The sequence below is a fragment of the Solea senegalensis genome, linkage group LG5 (genome assembly GCF_019176455.1).
Source record: "Solea senegalensis isolate Sse05_10M linkage group LG5, IFAPA_SoseM_1, whole genome shotgun sequence".
Lineage (NCBI taxonomy): Eukaryota > Metazoa > Chordata > Actinopteri > Pleuronectiformes > Soleidae > Solea > Solea senegalensis.
Genome location: NC_058025.1, coordinates 7,557,494 through 7,577,973, shown reverse-complemented (window position 1 = coordinate 7,577,973; position 20,480 = coordinate 7,557,494). Strand labels below are relative to the sequence as shown.

Below are 20,480 nucleotides of genomic sequence, written 5' to 3'. Positions count from 1 at the left end.
CACAACATTTATACTCCCTGACTGACTTAATAGTTAGTTAGTTAGTTAGTTAGTTAGTTAGTTAGTTATTATAGAGGAAACTGTGAGACTCAGTCTCTTCTACACATGTAGAATCACATAGATCCTATAACTATTCCTATAACTAACTTTTTTTTTTTTTTTAAAAAAAGGACAAAAACCCTAATGTTTGGGTTGCATTGCATGACCCACTGACAGGTCAGCGGGAGTTTATTTCCACACATTTCTCAATCATCCTTTGGTCTGATGTATAGCCTTAACAATTTCACACAACTGATGACAGACTGACATGTTTACTAAAAAGTGTCATCATGTGTATCTGTGTCTGTCAGTCCAGTGTAAGGTGAGGGACGTTATGTGTGTCCGTGCAATGTCAAGCGGCCGTGGAAAGGTGTGATATTTAGTGTGATTATTGAGCTTTAAGTGGGAAAAACATCACACATTTTTAGGGAAAATATAAGTAGTTCAGACAGATAAGAAGACACAGAAAGTGGGCTCTAAGTCCAAAGTGTCCATCAAAGATGAGTGAGTACCTATAATAGTTTTAAGAGTTCAGCTAAGATACTAACTGGATTTAAAGAACACGCTAGAGGCTAGAATTAATTGAATTAGTAAGGTTAATTGATAGTAGATAACAATACATGTCCATTATGTTCACCATTATTTTATATTCAAACCATTTTCAAATGAGTTCAAACAATGCTAATTAAGCCTTATCAGCTCTCTCTTTGTGTTTCTCAGTTCTAAACCTTGAGTCAACAAATCTCTTTTACAATGGCAGGACAAAGGCGAGAAGGCAGAACTGATGAAACGGACACGTGTGCACCAGCACATCGCAGAGCAGGTGGTGAATGTGAGCATTTTAACATGTGATGACATCATATAAACATTTACTGAATCGTCTATTCGCTGAAAACACAGAGGAACACCTAACATGTCTTCTCATAGAGAATCATTCACACACTATTACACAAGTCAGCCTTAATGTTAACAGTAGCCTCACTGTGTGAAGTAGCACCTTTCAGCTCTTCAGGTTTTATATGTTAAGAGTGCAATCATTTGTGTGATGTTGTCAGTAGTTGCTCATTGTCTCAGGCAAGGTGGCTTAAATCTCTCTGACATGTTTGACATGTGAAGTTTAATTGTGGTGCTGCACCTTCAGTGTGTGTTTGTGTGTGTGTGTGTGTCACAGTTCAATGATGCAGAGGGAGAGAGAAGCACAGGAGCAGGTTGACCAGCAGAGAAAAGAGGCGGCGACACTGGACGACCAGCACAACCTGACGCTGCTGCAGAAGAGCAATCAGCTGTCCCAGCTCCAGCTCTGAAGCTCTAACCTGGGTAACCACACACGATCCAGAGTCACAGACCACACCAGAGGTTGAACCAACATGTATGAAACTCAGGAACACTCCTCCTGGGACAGATAAAGATGGCGACGCTGAACCGTTATGAAATGACAGGTGACACGTTAGAAGCAGAAGAAGGTGAAAATATGAATGACACAGAGAAACAGCTGTACAAGGTACGTGTTCTGAAGAACAACCCTGATGGATCATAGAAAATAATCAGAACTTACTGTTTACTTCTGTCTCTATTAGACTGAGTTGTTAATTCTTCTTAAGTTCTTAATATTAAACTTTATATTTGACTTATTTGAGTTAAATTAAAACTTTGTTCAATTTTTCTGATGATTCTTAGCGGAAGTGGAGACACTGAAGAAAAACTAAATAATCGCTTTAAAGCACATGTGGCCCTCCAATTGATTCCATGTGGCCTGTCACTTGATATCAAGTTATTTCCGTCTGAGAGAGTTGTATCTGTTTTGCAATTGTTTTTGTGTTTGTAATGAATCAGGGTTGTCGTGTGAAGCATTTGCAAAACATTTTTGATCCAGAAACAGAAACCTGTCTTAATTATGCTTTTGTTTGTTTGACTGTTTGGTAAGTTGTCATTCATTTCACTCATGATTAATGAACACTGCCTTGATTAGAACATACAAAATGGTTCTGATAAGTGTTTTATTTCAGGTATACCTCATGTATTAATTTAAAAGAATACTTTACGTCTAGCATTTACAAAAAAGACATATTGTTGATGGTGTTTGCATGACTGCCTATGTGATTTAATATAGATAATTGATTATTTAGGATATAAGAGTCTGTACTGCCACCCTGTGGCCATTAAAGGAATAGCAGCTGGTGCGTCCATATGAATGAGCCTTTGTTTTAACTTAATGCTGGAAAGTCGCTCATGAACAATCATAAAATAAAAAAACAAGCTGTTGGACACTGGTTATAAATATTTCAGATATTTCAGTGTCTGCTGGTTTTTCATAGTTTGATGTCATCTGCAGGATCACAGATATTCTGTGACTCAAATAAACTATGAATACCAGTTTAAAACACAAGAGACTTTATTGAATTAAGAACACATAAATGACAAGCAATGCTTTGTAGCACCAGGGTGATGAATCTTGTGTATGATTTATTTCTTCTTGCCTTTTCCTTTTTTGGCCTTCTTGTTTTTGCCCTTGTTCTTCAAGGCCTTGCGAGTACTGTAGCCTCTCCACCACGCTTGGGCCAAAATAGCTGCTTTGGTCTTCAACTGCAGCTCCTCCATCTCCAGCTGTCTCTGCTCCTCTGCCTGCCGACGCTTCTCCTGAATCCGGTTGCACTCTTCCTCCAAGACAGAAAATGGTTTCTCCAGCATCCTCAACTCATCCTCTTCCCTTTCGTGATCGATTTCATTCAACTCCAGGTCGGCCTGAGAGAGGCGATAGTGGCAAAAAGAGACGGTCACAATTATCCTATACATTATCAAGATATCCTGAAAAAGTCTGAACCAAATCAGATCAGACTCCATCTGAGAAAATTTAACACGTCATATTCTTTGTACCTGGATTTCTTCCACTTCACTGTCAAATTTTTGAAGCAAGTATTCAATTTCTGTCTCTACTTTTTCATTTTCCTGCCATGGAAGAAAAAATACAAAAAGTCACAATTGGTGTTTACAATATAAAACTCTAATTATTGTTAGATAAACTAAATGTACCTCTTGGAGTATTCTCTCTGCCTGCCTGTTCTCAAGGATCAAATTGCTGAGCCGAATCTTCAGTTGATCAATTTCCTGTTGCATACTGGCCTGCCTCATAGATATGTTGAATTGTGGCTGACTCTTCTTGTCTGTGAGTAGTGATGTAAAAGATACTTCCTGCACATTTTTGATTTCAATGTTTTTCTGAGCAATCTGTGAAGAAAAAAAGAAATGCAGCACAGGTGAGACGGAGAAGGACAGTTGACTATATTCATTTGCAATGTCCTCTTTTGTATCCCACCTTTGCATCTATTTGTTTCTTAGCTGTAGCTACTTCTTCTTCCAGAGAAGCCAAGTTCTTCACATCATAGGTGGGGGGCGAAGACGCAGACTTGTGGAGGACCAGCTGTGACTCCTCATCCAGACTTGTCAGCAGTTTGTCTACTATATGGCTGTGAAACCTCTTAAGCCCTTTAATTAGCTTGCACTCACTCTCTCCTACTTCCATTCCTTCCTCTGCCCTCAAATGAAAAATGGCATCTGGATGGGAGCGGAAAAGCCGGAGCAGATCCCTGACTGAGTTCTTGATGTCCACTTCAAGCTGAGTCTTTGCTCTCCACCTCCTCCTCCCTTCATCATCTTCTCCCTCTGATTCCTGCTTGAGATCCTCCAGTGTCTTTCTCAGTCTTTCATATAATAGTTGATGCTTTTTAATTTCCCTTATGAATTCTTCATCCACGACTCTTGAGGCACTGTTTAAATGCAGCAGAGCAGGCAGTGTTGCCACAATCTCTATTTGACTGATGCAGTTTTTCAATATGCGTGAGATCCGCTGAGCCTCAACAGAGAGCAGCATTTTCTGTGGTCGGTCGTTGTTCTTTAAAACAGCCACAAGCTGGACCTTTGCCTTTGTTGTTGGCACAACTATTGCCCCCTTTGTAGACATACTGTAGGGTACTGTACAGGCACTGCAAGGTAGGACAAGAGTAAATAAGTAAAATGTAAAACATACAGTTTCAAACTGAGTTTTATTGGGGAAAAGCCATGCCAGGTGATGGATGGATTAAGATTCCTTTATTGTCATTGTATACATGGAACAACAAAATTTAGAGCGCTTCCCTTTAAAGTGCACAAAAACAAACAAGTAAAATAAGATAAAAACAAATGAGAAACACAGTAGAAAAAGAATGAGGTCTTAGCAGCCGTTAAGTAAAAAAAAGAAGAATATATCTACTGCACAGAAATACAAAGAATAGGAATAAAATATTAGAATGACATATAAGAGCATACATCACAGATGTACATAGAATGAGGAATAAAATATTAGGAATAACATAATTCTGTCTAGGGCTGCAACGATTACTTTTAATTACTTTTACTTTTATTATGAATTGAGTATTGAATTAATCTACGATTTTGATAGTGTTTTTTAAATAATTAAAACAATCTTTCAGATTTTTCAGCTTCTTAAATGTGAATATTTATTGGTTTCTTTGCTCCATATAACACAGACTTTGAACATCTGAGAACACCCTCATTTCCAGATTTGGCAAACACTGATCAACATGTTTCCACATGTTCTGACATTTTACGAACCAAACGATCAATCGTGAAAATAATCAACAGATTAATCGATTATATAAAATAGTCGTTAGTTGCAGCTAACTATTAGGTAAGATTACAGTGCATGTGAGATGTAGATGCAGTTTACACGTTTCGGTTACTTTCAATCTTAAAAATCTTATTCATATTCATATCATGTATTATTTCTACAGTTACATATTAAGCTTAATATTATATTAATTGTTTGATATGAAGTAGTGAGAGTATGAGCTACATACCGGTCACCTCGTCTGTTAACCGCAGGCGGAAGTTGTTGCTTTTTTTTTACTCCGTTGCCAGGATACCACATAATACGGATGTCAACATTATATCACGTGCACATACTGACGCAGGAAAAAAACACACACCCACCAATACATATTTAGAGTGTTTCACTACGTTATTAAATGAATAAATAATTAAATAAAGAGAGAGTTGTATATAAGGGTTTCACAGCGCTGTCAGCGGCTTTTATTTTGGAAATTTGGGAAACAGCCACTGCAGTAAATCGTTTTGCTGTCGCAAATGTTTGTTGATATAGCGGTACTACTCCCGTGTTCCTGCTGCTGCTTTCGTTTGGCTAGTGTGTACTTTGTATGGAAACATTAATCTCGTAATTTAACCGGTGTATTTGGTTGTCGATGAAAAGTGAGAACAACACGCACATGATACGAAATGTCGAAGATAGTCCGGTGTGCGGTGACGACGCCGTGACGGACAAGGACTGTATCAGCTTGTTAGCTGCGTTGACAGAACTGCTTGATGCGGTCAGACATGTCATCTGGGACCGAGTGTGAAAGCCACAGGCCTTGTCTGCTTCACGTCTCTTAAACATGTGCCACTTCCCGTGACACCAGAGACTTTTTGTTTGCAACTATCCGTTTGCTATTCCTGTCGCTAGCCCCACGTACTCGATTCGTTAGCCAACAACCAGAGGCTAATAACGCGTCGTCTGTTGCACAGACAAGATGTGCAGCTGTTTTACTGCGGTTTGCACAATGAATCGTTAAGGTTTTAGGGGTTGTTTCGGGTTTTTTTTTAGCTTGTGAGCTTGTTTCTGATGATCTCCAGCTACTGAACATAAATCAATCCAAAGTGAGCTGCTATCATGGATTCTGACGACGACGTTCCTCTCATCTTGACCTGGGACGAAGCAAACAGTGACCTGCTCACCGAGGACACAGAGAGAGTAGACGAGAGTGAGTTTTACTTTGAAATGTCATGTCCTTAGTTTTATTATACTTCAACTGTGGTCGTGGAGATGTTGCTGCTGCTGCTGTTCAATATATTATTAACAGTCCAGTGTGTAAATTGTTGGTAGAATTATTTCTCATTTGGCAAAAACTGAAGATAAAATACCTGATTGTATACATTGTTGTTTCCCATTACCCAAGAATGTACCTTTTTATATTAACATCAAGAGCCAGGTCATATATGGGGGGCTGCCATGTTGGGCCACCATGTTTGTAGCCCACAATGGACAAACTATATAGGCGCTTTTCCACTTTAACAGTTCTAGCACTACTCGACTCGCACATCATTTTCCATAAAGTACCACTTCAACATTGGCTGGATCGTCGTAGCACGGCTGCAGGAAACTACAGAGATGTCATTTTAAATGCAACACAAACACACAAACTAGTGATGAGCAAAGCAGTTGTTTTCGGTGTAACTGAATCATTAGAGTCAGTTCATTGAAAATATTAGTTCAGTACTTTCTGCATGACCGAACACAGACTCAGCCTGACACAGTCACTGAACTGAAATAGGGCTGAATGGGTTGTGATTCAGCTCACAAACAGCTTTCGGCAGTGCTGTCGCTAAATACACCAGACTCCTCTGTTAACTATTGAGGTTTTAGACATTTCCTTGCTAAATGTTGGAGATGAATGCATGTTTTCAGGATTTTTAAGTATTTTTAATTGATCTACAATTCAGTACAGGAGAATTATGTCTTTGAAATAGTTTGAAATGACTCAGCACAAATGTGTTCATAGTTTAAAAGGTCTAAAATCACTGTATCGGCTGATATTGTTAACAGTAGGTACTCGAGTTTGTTATATTGTTATTGGAATTGGACACGAAACAGTGGTATCGTGCCATCTCTACACTGAAATACATTTAAAAGGCTGATTTAAATGATTATACATGAATACAAAACATACCTAAGGATAGTGTATTATATGTCTGCCAGTAAATCATTCTCAATATTTCAGACTGAGCTTTCAAAGCAGAAAAAAGTACACTCACTAGCAGATTGCAGATTCACTCACCTCTCCGTCACCCAAGGGATTTCAGGGAACTACGACCTCCATAAAGCAAGGCCCCTTAAAGTACACATTAAAAGCTTATTCTAAGGCTATAAAACAAAATATTTTTAAAATATATTTTTTTTATTTTAATAAAGAAAATATATTTTAAAGAGATTATACACTTAAACAAACACACTTTTGGGTGGTTTATAGAAATGTTGTCAGTAAACCCACCTAAATGTTACACACTGGATCTTTAATAACTTTAAAGCCAATTAAGAGTTTTAGATTAATATATTCAAAGCATTGTGTATAGTTTATTTTTTAAAACAAGACAACGTTTGTATATATCAGCAGATGTGTATCATAGCAGTATATGTTGTGACATGAGGTCAGTGCTCATCATCTACTTACCGGGTTTGCGTTGGTGCAGTTTCATGTCGACAGCTGCACGTCGTCCAGGCCACACCACTTTAGCTTTACTGTGATCACATGTGTGTGTATGTATGGGTATCCATGCGTCTGCTTCACATGGTTACCCTGTTGCCTTTTGTGTTCCTCACACATAAGCTACAAAATGACCCACCTGAGAAACTGCTGCCTCAGCGGACATGCACCCCTCAGCCCCTCCCTGTTGCTCATGGGCAGCGTGTGTGTGTATGTCTGTTTGTAGCCTGTGTGTGACTGTGTCTCTGTGTGTGAGCCTTCTCATTTTCTCTGGCTTTGGAAGTGAACAGGAAGCACAGAGGAGTTTTTCCCTCAGGATATCTAGGAGTGGTGGACAAGGAGGGGAACTATCACAGAACTCTAATTGATTGCTGTTGGAGTTTTCTGTAGAGAGTTTGAACTTGGACACTGAGAAAGAAGGCTGCATTGTATCACATCAGTGACACATTCTTTGGATAGAAAACAATGTTTTTGTTTTGATGGTGGCGGGGTGGATCCTGCAGATCACCACAAAAGTACATTTTATGTTTTTCCCTGCTCATTCTGTTTGTGTTTCTTTGAGCCTGACCTCAACATGTCATTGAGCGGGAGCTCCAAACGTGTCATTGTTTCTTCACAAGTGAGGGTTTGGAGTGGCTCACTGAAGGCACCAGGTAAACTCCTGTGAGGATGACAGTCGGACTGGAATTTAATCTTCACACCTCAGCTCTATCTGCTGCCATCATGCCGGACAGGAAGTGCCTGCGACTGCATTTTTGAGTCTCATATGGTCTCTGCTAAGTTTTATTCTAAGGACGTGTGACTGGAACAGAAACACGTGATGAACAGCGTGTGGAAAGGAAGATCACCCAGAGAGGCTCGTATAGGACTGTAACGTGCAGCTGTAGAGAGACACATGGAATGACTTAATACTCAAAAACAATTTGTATATCTGTACAATGGCATGCTGTTGTCACACTGTTATTGGATAGATAGATGCTCTCAGTTTTTCATGCTTCATATTGCAGCACTGTATTGATTCCTCCTGTGGTTCATTTATCTGCCTCTTGGTTCAAAGTTCACACTCTGCTGCAGGAGGCTGGAGAGTAATTTCAATGTTCAAGTGTTCAAGTCACATTGTGCTGTTGCTGGCCTCTATAGCATCTCTTATTAACGTGACTAGAAGAGACACTTTCTTCAAAAGAAGCACCGAAGCAACCACTTGTCAAGCGCCGTAAGCACTGTCTGTAATTGTGGAGTGGTCGGACATTTGTGGATCTGTGTGGACAACGCGCATCAGGAGTTCACTGTGTGTCTGGAGTTTGCATCAGGCCTGAATGGAATGTTTGACCATCTGCATCTCCAGATGTGTGTGGACGCTGGAACGAGACCAGCGCACTGTGAATGACCAAGACACGCTCACACACATAAACTTGTTCGTCAAACTTGTGGGACCTTAATATACTCGGAGCAGAGCACACGTACACTCTGAGCTGATCAATGGAGTGTGTATGCAGTGAGACAGCTGGGTACCATGACGATCATATTCATAATGAGAGTCCTGTAGTCTTTTCCTCCTACGCTTTACAATTAGAGCTAAACTCCGTTGGTACGAACACACTCCTCTCTTTTTCCTCTGTGTTTCTGAGCCAAATATTAAAATGATACTGTGCATTCCTTCCTGTACAACAAATATACAAAGATTAACATTGAATGAAAAAGTTTGTTGTGCTTTCCTGCTGAATTAATTGTCTGTGTCTTCTTCCAGATGGAGGTGGAGGCAACTATGACATAGTGAACAATGCTGTGATCTCCACTCCAGGGCCACAAAACTACAGAGCCCAGAATGTGTCATTACGGCAAAGCTGGGAGATGAACTACCAAGAGGCAGCCATTTATCTACAGGTACAGACTAGAGCAACTCCAGCTGAGGGGATGTGGTCATATGATGGTTTTATTGCACTCGTGCTGCGACTTGTAGATGATTAAACCCTTTGCTCTTTCAGTGGGCAACATTTCTATCATGAACACCTGCGGGAAGTCATTAATCTTTTTATAGTATTTGTGGAAGTGTAATGTACGTTACATTACATTAAGAGTTCTAGCCTTACAACACTCAAAAATGTTGCCTGGACATGTTTATTTACAAAATAAAAACACAGTACACAATAAAATGTCAGCTGGTGCCTGGAGACATGTGGCTTAAATGTGTTTTTTGAATTTTTTTTTTCATTTTTGTATGTGAATATTTTCTGGTTTCTTTGCTCTTTAAAAGAAAGAAATCTGTAAGACTGAATCATTTTGGTTTGTGTACAAAACAAGATATTTGAAAACCAAGCAAAGAATCAAGGAAATAATCAAATGTAGAATTTACTGACGTAAATATAAAGGGATAATTCTGGGTTCATGAAAACAACAATTCATACGGTTCAGGTGATGGTACACGCAAAATAAATACATAAATGTCTAATTATTTGATTAAGTTTTACTGCCAAATGGAAATCATGTCACCTAAATTCACTGAATTCTTCACACACAGGAAGGAGAGAACAATGATAAGTTCTTCACCCACCCTCGAAACCCAAAGGCCCTGGCAGCATACCTCTTTGCTCACAACCACTTGTTCTACATGATGGAGCTTCTCACAGGCTTGCTGCTGATGATGCTGTCACTGTGCGAAGCCCCCGCTGTGCCCTCACTGCGCCTGGACGTCTATGTGAGTGAACACAGGAGACTTGTCACGTCATATCGATTCAGATTCAGTCAAATAGTCGGTTAATCAAGAAATAGTCATTCTATAAAAACAATCTTTAGTTGCAGCCTTAAAACCTTTTCTCACTGGCTCTCCGCTGTGGTTGAGCAGGAAACCCTGGTTTTCATTGTTCATGTAGACCTTATTTATTTGTTTTCTGCCGCATTTTGTTCAACTGTGCTTGATATTTCCATGCAGGTTCATGCCACTCTGGAGCTGCTGGCTTTGGTGATGGTGGCGTTTGAGTTATGCATGAAACTCCGCTGGTTAGGCTTCCACACCTTCATACGACACAAGAGGACCATGGTGAAGGTAACGTTCACAAGATGGACGCTCTGTGGTTGTGTAGCCTCTGTCACTGTGTAATGTTGATGATCTCATGTTGTTCTTCTGGTGCAGACGTGCGTGTTGCTGCTACAGTTTGTGGAGGCCATAGTGGTTCTGATCAGACAAACGTCTCACATGCGAGTGACCAGAGCTCTGAGGCCCATATTCCTGGTCGACTGTAGATACTGTGGTGCTGTGCGCAGGTACGCCTTGATACGATATGGACTTTAGATTAGGGCAGCAACTAACGATTATAATCTGTGGATTATTTTCTTGATTCATCGAGTATTTGTTTGGTCCATAAAATATCAGGAAAATCTCTTTGGGAAACAGTGAGGAACATTTTTTAATATTTTATGGACCAAACAAGTACTCGATTTATCGAGAATATAATTGTCAGTTACAGCCCTAATTTCAGCTGATGAATGTGATGAATTTCTTTGGGTAGTTGATGTTTAATAAAGGACTTTTGGGTCATATTGTGCTGGTACAAATATAATCAGAATTAAAATTAAACTGAAGATTTGTTAACTCATTTCTTTTATTGTCCATCAATATTTAAGTTAATAACATATTTGACTAAATGCCTGCAACCGCCTTTAAAGACATATTACAATATGACATTCACAAACCTAACATGATTTCTTGTCATGATGTTTATTTTTTATTCATATATTAATCAGCCCTAGTAAAAACACATACACAAATTAATTAAAAAAAATTAAAAATGAAAACTTCTGCTGCTTCAACAATTTGGATTTGTATGCTAAATGATTTATTTGGCTTTATTTTTACCTCCTTTGCCTTTTCGCCTTCAACAAGAGGGTTATGTTTTCTACCACGTTTGTCTGTTTTACCTTGAGCTCAACTCAAAAAGACTAGAGATGGCACAATACCACTTTTGTGTCCAATACCGATTTCACCATCTTGAGTTTTTACCGATACCAGTCCAATACAGTCATTTAAACCCTTTTAAACCATGAAGCTGTTACACATAACACATTTGTGCAATTCCAAGTTATTTCAAAGACACTGTAACAAATGTTCTTCTCCTTTTTAAAGCAGAAATAAACAGCCCACAATGACTCTTGGATTGTATCGGATGTTGTCTGAAATGTGACCCAGTGATTTTGACCAGTGTCAGACGAATCTCATGGGCTCATCCCTCGTTATGACCTAAGCACTGAGCACACTTTCACGAGAGTTATGCTCTGATTGTTTTCCACATAATTATATTATGTTACTTGAACACACCATGCTGTGTCTGTCATGCTTTTATTTTGTAAAGCACTTTGGTTGTTGTAAAGGGCTTTGGAAATAAAGTACATTACATTACATGTGGTTTAACTGTTAAATGCATTCTTCACTGACGATGTTTCTTTTTCTGTCAACTTAGAAATTTGCGTCAGATCTTCCAGTCCCTCCCTCCTTTCATTGACATCCTCCTGCTGCTGCTTTTCTTCATGGTTATATTTGCTATCCTGGGTAAGAATATGTTGGGATTAAATGTGCATTGTTTTTTCATTTTAGGTTTTTAAATTAGGGCTACGACGCTGAATCGATTATTTATGGGTAATAAATTGAATGCCTAACAACTGTCAGATTTGTCAGCTTCTTAAATGTGAGTTTTCTTCTCGTGTCTTTGCGCCGTATGACAAAGAAATGATTAAAACTGAATAATTTTGTTTCGAGCAACTAATCGATCAATTGAGAAAATAATCAACAGATGAATGGATTATAAGTTACATACAGTTTTTTCAGTTTGCTTGATTTGCCTCTTTTATCTTCCAGGTTTCTGCCTCTTCTCTACAAACACGGCTGACCCGGTACGTCGACGCTCTTATCTGCTCTGACATTAGCGTGCTGGACTCGTTTAGGTTCATGCTCTGTGTGATTCTTCTCTTTTGTCAGTTCTAGTCTCTGTTGTGGTTGCGTTTCCTGACTCAAACCATCTCCTCTCTCTCACAGTACTTCAACACTCTGGAGAACAGCCTGGTCAGTCTGTTTGTGCTGCTGACCACAGCAAAGTAAGACCGGCACAACTCACTAGTAGCCCTGTTCTTAATTTCCTTTGAGCTCACGTGGTATGCAATAGATACTTGTCATCTTTTATAGAGCACAGAGTGGTTTTATTTTCTTACGTGGTTCCAGCTCTCAAACTAAATTCTGAACTGGCCGGTTTTACAATGAAAGTAAATTAGTGTGGCACCTGAAAAGTTGCAGTGTAAACAATAAACCAGTGATTTCCAGTGAAAATAGCGAAGGAAACCGTGGTTTCTGGAAGACACAACACAGGTCTCCCTGAATTCCAGTACAGCAGCAAAACCCACTCACTACCCAGTTTTTACTTCCGCTCACGGCCACTGTTGATGATGCAGGGCAGTGGAACTTTGGTTTCACTTAACTGCTGTCAACGTACAGAGCTTATGAACACAACTATACCAGTGTGATGAAAGTACCATGGTTACCATCTGTTTCAGCCGATTACACATTTTTCACGCTTCCTCTTTCGTGTAGTTTCCCTGACGTGATGATGCCGGCGTACTCCAAGAACCGCTGGTCCTGTATCTTCTTCATTGTTTACCTCTCTATAGAGCTCTACTTCGTTATGAACCTGGTAATGAAATAAAATAAAAAATAAAAGCCTGGCATGATTAAAAAAACAAAACAGAACTGCTTTACAAAAAGTTCAATTTCTCTCTCTGTTCTTCTGCAGCTCCTGGCAGTCGTGTTTGATACGTTCAATGATGTGGAGAAGATGAAGTTCAAATCTCTTTTGCTGCACAAACGCTCCGCTATTGACCACGCCTTTCAGCTGCTAGTTAGCCGGCAGGTACGACTGCGAAAATGTGATCGAGATATCTACATGTCGCTTCAAATTCCTGATACCAATTTAATTGAATTGAATTTAATTCCGTTTTATCAAAAAAGAAAAATGTATTATACATTACAGAAAAATACCAAGACATTCTGGACAATGCAATGCTTCCAAACGGTGTACTACATTCTTGTGAATGCTTTTGATGTGCTGCAAATTTGATATCAAGTGTAAACAGATTTTCAATATCAGGAGATAGGGAGGAAGACAGTTACGCAGCTGTAACTGTAACATAGTATTGTTTCATTTTCTTTTATAAAACTCAGTCCCTGCTTTCTTTTTTCCCGCCCAGAGGCCGATGGGTGTGTCGCTGAAACAGTTCGACGGCCTGATGCGTTTCTACAGACCGCGCATGTCTGCAAGAGACCGATTCCTCACGTATAAAGCTCTGAACACATCGGGGGCTCCTATGCTCAGGTAAATAAAAGCCCGACACACACATATCCTGCATTTATTAGCACAATAACATCTTCTTGTCTGCTCTGTCACAGCCTACAGGACTTTTATAAGTTTTTTGAAGTCACTGGCCTTAAATGGAAGGTAAGTAAGTTACAGGAAGATGAACTTTCAGTTTCATTCTTGCAGTTCTTTTAAACATAAACTTACATGTGCGGTAATCTAGGCACGAAGAAGCGGAGAACATTGGTTCGATGATCTTCCTCACACGGCCTTCCTCATTTTCAAAGGTAAGTTCTCTGTTTCTGTTCTTTTTGTGCGCTGGACACGACTAATCTTAATTCCTTATTTTCAGTGCTTACTTCTCTACTTTAATAGGGATCAACCTGCTGGTGAAGTCGAAAGCCTTCCAGTATGCCATGTGTGAGTGTGCGACCATTTCCGTCCTCCCTGTCTCATGGGAAACTGTGCTCTCCTCAGAGACGCCATTTAAACTGTTTCATGTGTTCATGTGTTTTCATGTGACTGCAGATGTGGTGGTGGCCATCAATGGTGTGTGGATCCTCGTGGAGACATACACGCTGAATAGTAAGACTTCTCTCTTTAACTTAAACGTGTGTGAGAGGGAGGGAGGGAAGGATTGCTGCTGTACAGATGTGTCTTACCTCTGTCTTCCTGCAGGTGGACATTCCTGGTCCAGATTTGTCCCCTGGAGTTACATTGTTTTCCTGACCAGTGAGTAGACTCTATGCTGTCTCCCAGTCACAAAGAAACATAATAATATTCATAAAACTGTCCAAAGAGTACATATGTATAACATGCACTCCACTTAATGAGGTACACAGGACACTTAATAAAGTATCAGGAGTTGAAGCAGGTGTGGTCTTCTACATACCACGCTTGTACTTTTGAGTAGTCGCTTCATTCTCTGTGAACCCTAGTGATGGTTGTGGGTGAAAATCCCAGTACATTTTCTCAAATACTAGTCTCTGTCATTCCTGACATGAGGCAAATAAAAGAAACTCAGGAAAATGTGCCCTCTATAAAGTAAACTTATATACAGTGTGTGTGTGTGTGTGTGTGTGTGTACCAGCCTGTCTGACACCAACACCCATGCCAGACTGACGTAAATCACCTGTCTGCTGACGCTCAGTGTGTCACGTGTTATGACACTCGGAGACAATATTGACTTTAAGGGTTAGGGTTAGCTGAAGTTTACTCTGACTGTCACTCAGGTGGTTGTTAGCCTTTATTTAAGGTTACAGCAAATGACAAACTCCGAACTGTGAAGTGCAGCATTGCACTTCTTAGTTTAAAGCCTGCCAGAACGTATTGGAGGAAGAAGAAGACAAAATATATCATCACACCCAGGAGGATATAATATAGTTTCTGGCAGCAACTCACAATTATTTTAATAATTGATTAATCTGTCGATTATTACTCGATTACTCGAGTACTTGTTTGGTCCAGGAAATGTAGTTAATTGTTAATGATGAAGTTCTCAAATGTCTAGTTTTGTCCAAAATAATATAATATAATAACTCTCTCCTTCCATTTTCAGTTTATGGAGTGGAGGTTTTATTAAAAATAGCAGGTTTGGGACCAACGGCTTATTTCAGCTCTGGGTGGAATCTGTGAGTAATGTGTTTTTTTTGTTTGTTTTTTAATCCTAATACATAATTTAATACTAAACTGGAGATTTGTGACACAGTTATTATATATTATGTTTGGTAATATTCAGTATTCTTAACAGACTTCATTACTATTTGTGCTGGTTCTGTATTTTCTCCAGGTTCGACTTCTCTGTGACGGTGTTTGCCTTCCTGGGTCTGGTGGCTCTTGCGTTCAACATGGAGCCATTTTATTTCGTTGTGGTGCTCAGACCATTTCAACTGCTCCGGTGTGTTCTTCTTTCTACTTCAACCATTCAAGCAGACCATTTTGCTACACACCACCGTCGTCTCACATCTGCCAATCCATCTATCACAGGCTGTTTAAGATAAAGCAGAGGTATCGAAATGTGTTGGACACCATGTTCGAGCTCTTTCCCCGGATGGCAAGTCTGGGTTTGACCTTAATCATCTTCTACTACTCCTTTGCAATCGTGGGAATGGAGTTCTTTGCAGATGTCGTTTATCCAAACTGCTGCAAGTGAGTCATGCTGCTTTCCTACTGGTCATCCTTCTATATCCTGTTATATAAAGAATATTAATTACGTTCACAATTCATTCCTCAGCACCAGCACAGTGGCGGACTCCTACAGACAGTTCAACGTCACACACGGCAACAACACCGTTCTGGAAGAAGGCTACTATTATCTCAATAACTTCAACAATATTCTCAGCAGCTTTGGTAAATGAAAGTTAAGAGTTAATTAATGAGTTAACCCTGTACACTGCCACAGGAATAATACACAACTCCTTATATGGACATCCTGTTTTCGTCATTTTATGTGTTATTGAGTCAAAGTTATGATTCATTTTTTTATCAGATTTTATTTTATTTTTTAGATGTGAGTTACAATAATTGTACAGAAGTCGCACTTCATAGAAATGAACTAAGCTAAGTTTGAACTTTGACGAATTTCCAAATTTCACAAATTCCAATCCGGAAAATAAATATTTAATCAGATTACCTATAGGTTTTGCTGGGAAAAAAAGGATATAATATTGTCATAGCCTCTGTATATACATTTGTTCTAATGGTTAATGAATTAGTCCACAAGGGCCACAGCTAATAATCATTAGCAATCAATCTGTTGATTATTTTTTTGCTTATAATGTCAGAAAATGTTGCAACATTGAATAATAACTGTCTATATCCTTGTGTTTGTCTTTGTCCACAAACCAAACATATTTAGTGTGTTGTCATAAAAAAGCAACAGACATTTTTATGTATTTAATTGTTCTTCAACCAATTTACCCATTATCAACATAGTTGGCAACTTATTAAGCAGTTGATTAACTGTCACAGATTTATTGTCCACAAATGAAAAGAAAAACATATTCTAAAAAAAAAAAGAAGATAAATAAATGTACAGTATATGTAGGTCACCATTGTAACTGTGTGGCTGATGTACTTTATTGTTTAATAATTCTTTAGACGATAATGAGATCCACATTATGGCAGAGACTTCACTGTGCTCGTTTTCTTTTCTCTCCAGTGACTCTTTTTGAACTGACTGTGGTCAACAACTGGTACATCACCATGGTAACAAGTCCTTCTGCAGTCTTTATGATTCTGCAAGTCTTCTCACTGATCATTAGGTGTCACTGTTTCACCGCTGCCGTGTTCTCTTCTACCTCAGGAAGGTATAACGTCCATGACGAGCCACTGGAGCCGCCTGTACTTCATGACCTTCTACATTGTAACCATGGTGAGGCCTGTGTGGTCACATGAGTTTTTTCTGTGTGTGTGTGATTTTTAAACACTTGTGTGATATTTTGTTTGTGCGTTTGTTCTCCAGGTAGTGATGACCATCATTGTGGCGTTTATCCTCGATGCCTTTGTTTTCCGAATGAACTACAGCCGCAAAAACAGGGAACCACTGGAGAATCCAGAGGGTGGGATTTGTTTTAGTGTGTGTAACCTTGTCAGGACCAGTAGTGTTCATGGAGATCAGATGTGGCTGAAGGTTAAGGTTATCGTTAGGGATGACACTGTGTATGCTACATTTCAATTTACTACAAATGGGTTGTAACTTTGGAAATCTACAAAAAAAATGTTACCCTGAGATCAGTAAGTGATTTTAATTTCCGTGCGTAGATGAGAATGGGATCGTGTTTGAAGTAGAGGTGAGTCGAGATGAAATCCTGGCCACTCTAGAGCTGTACAAACAGACGTGTCCAGGAGTGTCCTCCCTCAGCTCTCTACAAGGAGTCCTACAAGCTATGGACAGGAGTGGTGTAAGTATAAATACACCAAAACCTTTTAATTTCTCGATTTGAAATCAAACCAATTAGCCTTCATTCTGCTTTTGCACGTGTGCAGCACTCGTCTCTGGTGTACCAAGGACGCAGGTCGAGGACGAAAAGTGACCTCAGTATGAAAATGTATGAGGAAGAGATGCAGGTAAAACAAAAATGAGATAACCCTGAATACAACGACAGAAGTTAGTTGCAATTTCTTCAACCCCCCCTGACCGCTTGCACGTTTCTCCAGGAGTGGTACACGGAGTATTCAAGGGAAAACCTGCCTGAAACAGACCAAAGCCTGGAGCGGGATCTGGACAGTCCCGTCTCTAACCCGTGTCCCTTCCCCGAGGCGCAGCTCAACTCACAGACTGGACCTCACAGCATCAACTAATGCACACTTTCCAAGCGATAACCACAAACTTTGTTAGTATTCTGTGACAATGGGAAAACTTGTCCTCGACCTTTTTGGACTGACTTGAGAGACAACTTCACGTGGCTCCTTCATAAACCAGCAGCACCGACGGACAGCAGCCCATTTTTAGTTTGGCGTTGAACCCTGGCCCTGTTTTTCTGGCCCTTTCAAGACTTCAGCAACTGAAACCTGAGCCTGTACGACCACAGTATGTTGTGTACATGTACTGCTGTAGGCCTTAGTGATCTGTAAAACATGGAGTACTTAAACCTGATGCCTTAGTTTAACGGCTCATCCGACCAGTATTAACATGGACACTACCAAGTCGTCTAAAGACCAAAAGTATAAAGACTTACACTCCTCTTAGCCCTAAACAATACTGGTGTATCTCCTAACTCCTTGTCATCATATTCAGTGTTTTATATAACTTCCTTTTCTGTAATGTATTTCAGTTACCTCATAAGGGATTTTAATAAACAGTTCAGATTGTCAAGTGCATTGCTGGATTTCTCCTGCTGGTAACCGCTTATTTTCACACAGAAGGCGAAGCTTTTAAACCTAAAAACCAAAGCAAAATGTTTTCAATTAACATTTTAAATATTTTCCATCTTCTGTTACTTAACAGACTTCTCTCCTCTTTATGGACAAACTTGCGGCTGAACAAAGGCACAGTGTAAATAGTCTCAGCAGAACATTGATCTGCCAGTCATTTGTCCACTTGGTGCATCAAACTGACGGCAGTGCAAAAGAAGTCTTTTGTGTCTGCTCTCAGTTTTTTGTTTTGTTTTTTTTCGAAACTGGCCTCAGTGTTGGGTCTGTATGACGCCGAACTCTGTGAGCATTGCAATGACGAGGAAGATGGCGTAGAAGGCGATGAGGAAGACCCCGTAGCGCCGATCCAAGTGGAACCGGCACAGCGGAACAATGACGAAGGACAGGACCAGAGACAAACCCAGAGATCCTGCGAGAATCCAGGTCAGCAAACCCTCTGGTTCAATCTGAGGAGGAGGAGAGAAGAGTCTTGTGTTCATGGGTATTAAATCTCATGTATGAAAATGATACATTCTTTAGGTTTGAGAAAAATATTACCTGCACATCAGAGTGTGTTGTAACCCTCTGAAACAGAGAACCCAAACCCACACCAAACAGCATATCTGAGAGGAATACTGTTAAGGGAGCTACAAGCTTTAACCGTACAAATGTGGAGGCATTTTTCATGAAGCTTGGGGATGTTATTGAGAGGTATAGCTTTGATGGATGCAACATATGGAATATGGATGAGACTGGTGTTAATGATGGCTTACTATTTAGCCATCAGTGAGTAGTTCTTTTTGTTCTTAGTGAAGCACAGGAAGATGCCTTAGTGTTGGCACATGCACAATAAAGTTATATAGATGTGTATTTTGTGGTGTAGTCTCAGTTTTTAGTCCTTCAATCTTATTGTTACAATTTACCCCAGGTTGTGTTACAACATACCCTGGTAGTGGGGTAAGTTGTAACAATGGCACTCCTTGCATTTGACATCAAATAATGAATTCTGTGATATAGTTGGAAAAGTTAAAAACATTGCTATTTGTAGTAGACAAATGAGGGTACTTTGTATCACAAACATTCTGCAAGTTATAGGAGCTGAGACAAAAAGTGTTACAACCATCCCCGGTCTCCCCTACTATGACATTTATTGGTGATTTTGGACGACATACATTACTATGACTTTTTTGACCGATTTTGGACCACATACTATACTATGACTTTTTTGTCACATTTTGAACGACATACTAAAGTGTGACTTTTCTTTCACATTTTGGACGACATACTAAAGAATGACTTTTTTGACACATTTTAAACGACATACTATAGTATGACTTTTTTGACATACTATAGTATGACTTTTTTGTCAAATTTTGTCACATTTTGGACGACATACTAACCTATGACTATTTTGTTTTGGTCACATTTTGGACTACATACTTAAGTATGACTTTTTTGTCACATTTTGGCGACATACTAACCTATGACTATTTTGTCACATTTTGGACGACATACTAACCTATGACTTTTTTCACATTTTGGACAACATACTATACTATGACTTTTTTGTCACATTTTGGACCACATACTAAAGTATGACTTTTTTGTCAAATTTTGGACGACATACTAAAGTATGACTTTTTTGTCAAATTTTGGACGACATACTAAAGTATGACTTTTTTGTCAAATTTTGAACCACATACTTAAGTATGACTTTTTTGTCATTCTGTGACAACAGACTAAAGTATGACTTTTTTGTCAAATTTTGGAAGACATACTAAAGTATGACTTTTTTGTCAAATTTTGGAAGACATACTAAAGTATGACTTTTTTGATACTATGACTTTTTTGACTGATCCTGGATGACATCGTGTTTTTTCTTCAGATTAATTCGTGTGCATAGGCAGTTGGAGTTTTCAGTTGGCCAAGCGGTCTACGA

The 20,480-nt window shown here is 39.4% G+C and overlaps 3 protein-coding genes across 7 annotated transcripts; 1 reads left to right on the top strand and 2 right to left on the bottom strand.

Moving 5' to 3' along the window:
- Window positions 1–2,413: 2,413 nt before the first annotated feature.
- On the bottom strand, window positions 2,414–7,452 carry iqcd (IQ motif containing D). Of its 4 annotated transcripts, none has more exons than XM_044026182.1 (6): window positions 7,320–7,452; window positions 6,904–6,980; window positions 3,353–4,019; window positions 3,070–3,264; window positions 2,914–2,985; window positions 2,414–2,781 (listed from the first exon to the last, which is right to left on the bottom strand). In XM_044026182.1, the coding sequence occupies exons 3-6, from the start codon at window positions 3,995–3,997 to the stop codon at window positions 2,503–2,505; spliced, it is 1,191 nt and encodes a 396-aa protein (XP_043882117.1). In that variant the 5' UTR covers window positions 3,998–4,019; window positions 6,904–6,980; window positions 7,320–7,452; the 3' UTR covers window positions 2,414–2,502. The 4 variants fall into 4 exon arrangements, with proteins under 4 accessions (XP_043882117.1, XP_043882116.1, XP_043882118.1 ...); XM_044026181.1 differs by having other exon boundaries at window positions 6,927–6,980; XM_044026183.1 differs by lacking the exon at window positions 6,904–6,980.
- tpcn1 (two pore segment channel 1) lies at window positions 5,195–18,503 on the top strand. 2 transcript variants are annotated; one of them, XM_044026178.1, is made up of 26 exons: window positions 5,195–5,852; window positions 9,100–9,236; window positions 9,871–10,047; window positions 10,282–10,395; window positions 10,483–10,613; window positions 11,807–11,895; window positions 12,202–12,236; window positions 12,379–12,437; window positions 12,928–13,027; window positions 13,127–13,243; window positions 13,581–13,705; window positions 13,780–13,828; window positions 13,911–13,974; window positions 14,063–14,107; window positions 14,216–14,272; window positions 14,366–14,419; window positions 15,246–15,318; window positions 15,477–15,584; window positions 15,674–15,835; window positions 15,921–16,036; window positions 16,848–16,894; window positions 16,992–17,060; window positions 17,151–17,247; window positions 17,450–17,589; window positions 17,675–17,755; window positions 17,846–18,503. In XM_044026178.1, the coding sequence occupies exons 1-26, from the start codon at window positions 5,762–5,764 to the stop codon at window positions 17,987–17,989; spliced, it is 2,481 nt and encodes an 826-aa protein (XP_043882113.1). In that variant the 5' UTR covers window positions 5,195–5,761; the 3' UTR covers window positions 17,990–18,503. The 2 variants fall into 2 exon arrangements, with proteins under 2 accessions (XP_043882113.1, XP_043882112.1); XM_044026177.1 differs by lacking the exon at window positions 5,195–5,852 and adding an exon at window positions 8,749–8,940.
- Window positions 18,453–19,743, bottom strand: LOC122769564 (mitochondrial sodium/calcium exchanger protein-like). Its single transcript, XM_044026184.1, has 2 exons — window positions 19,100–19,743; window positions 18,453–19,008 (listed from the first exon to the last, which is right to left on the bottom strand). The coding sequence occupies exons 1-2, from the start codon at window positions 19,274–19,276 to the stop codon at window positions 18,814–18,816; spliced, it is 372 nt and encodes a 123-aa protein (XP_043882119.1). The 5' UTR covers window positions 19,277–19,743; the 3' UTR covers window positions 18,453–18,813.
- Between the last annotated feature and the right edge of the window lie 737 nt (window positions 19,744–20,480).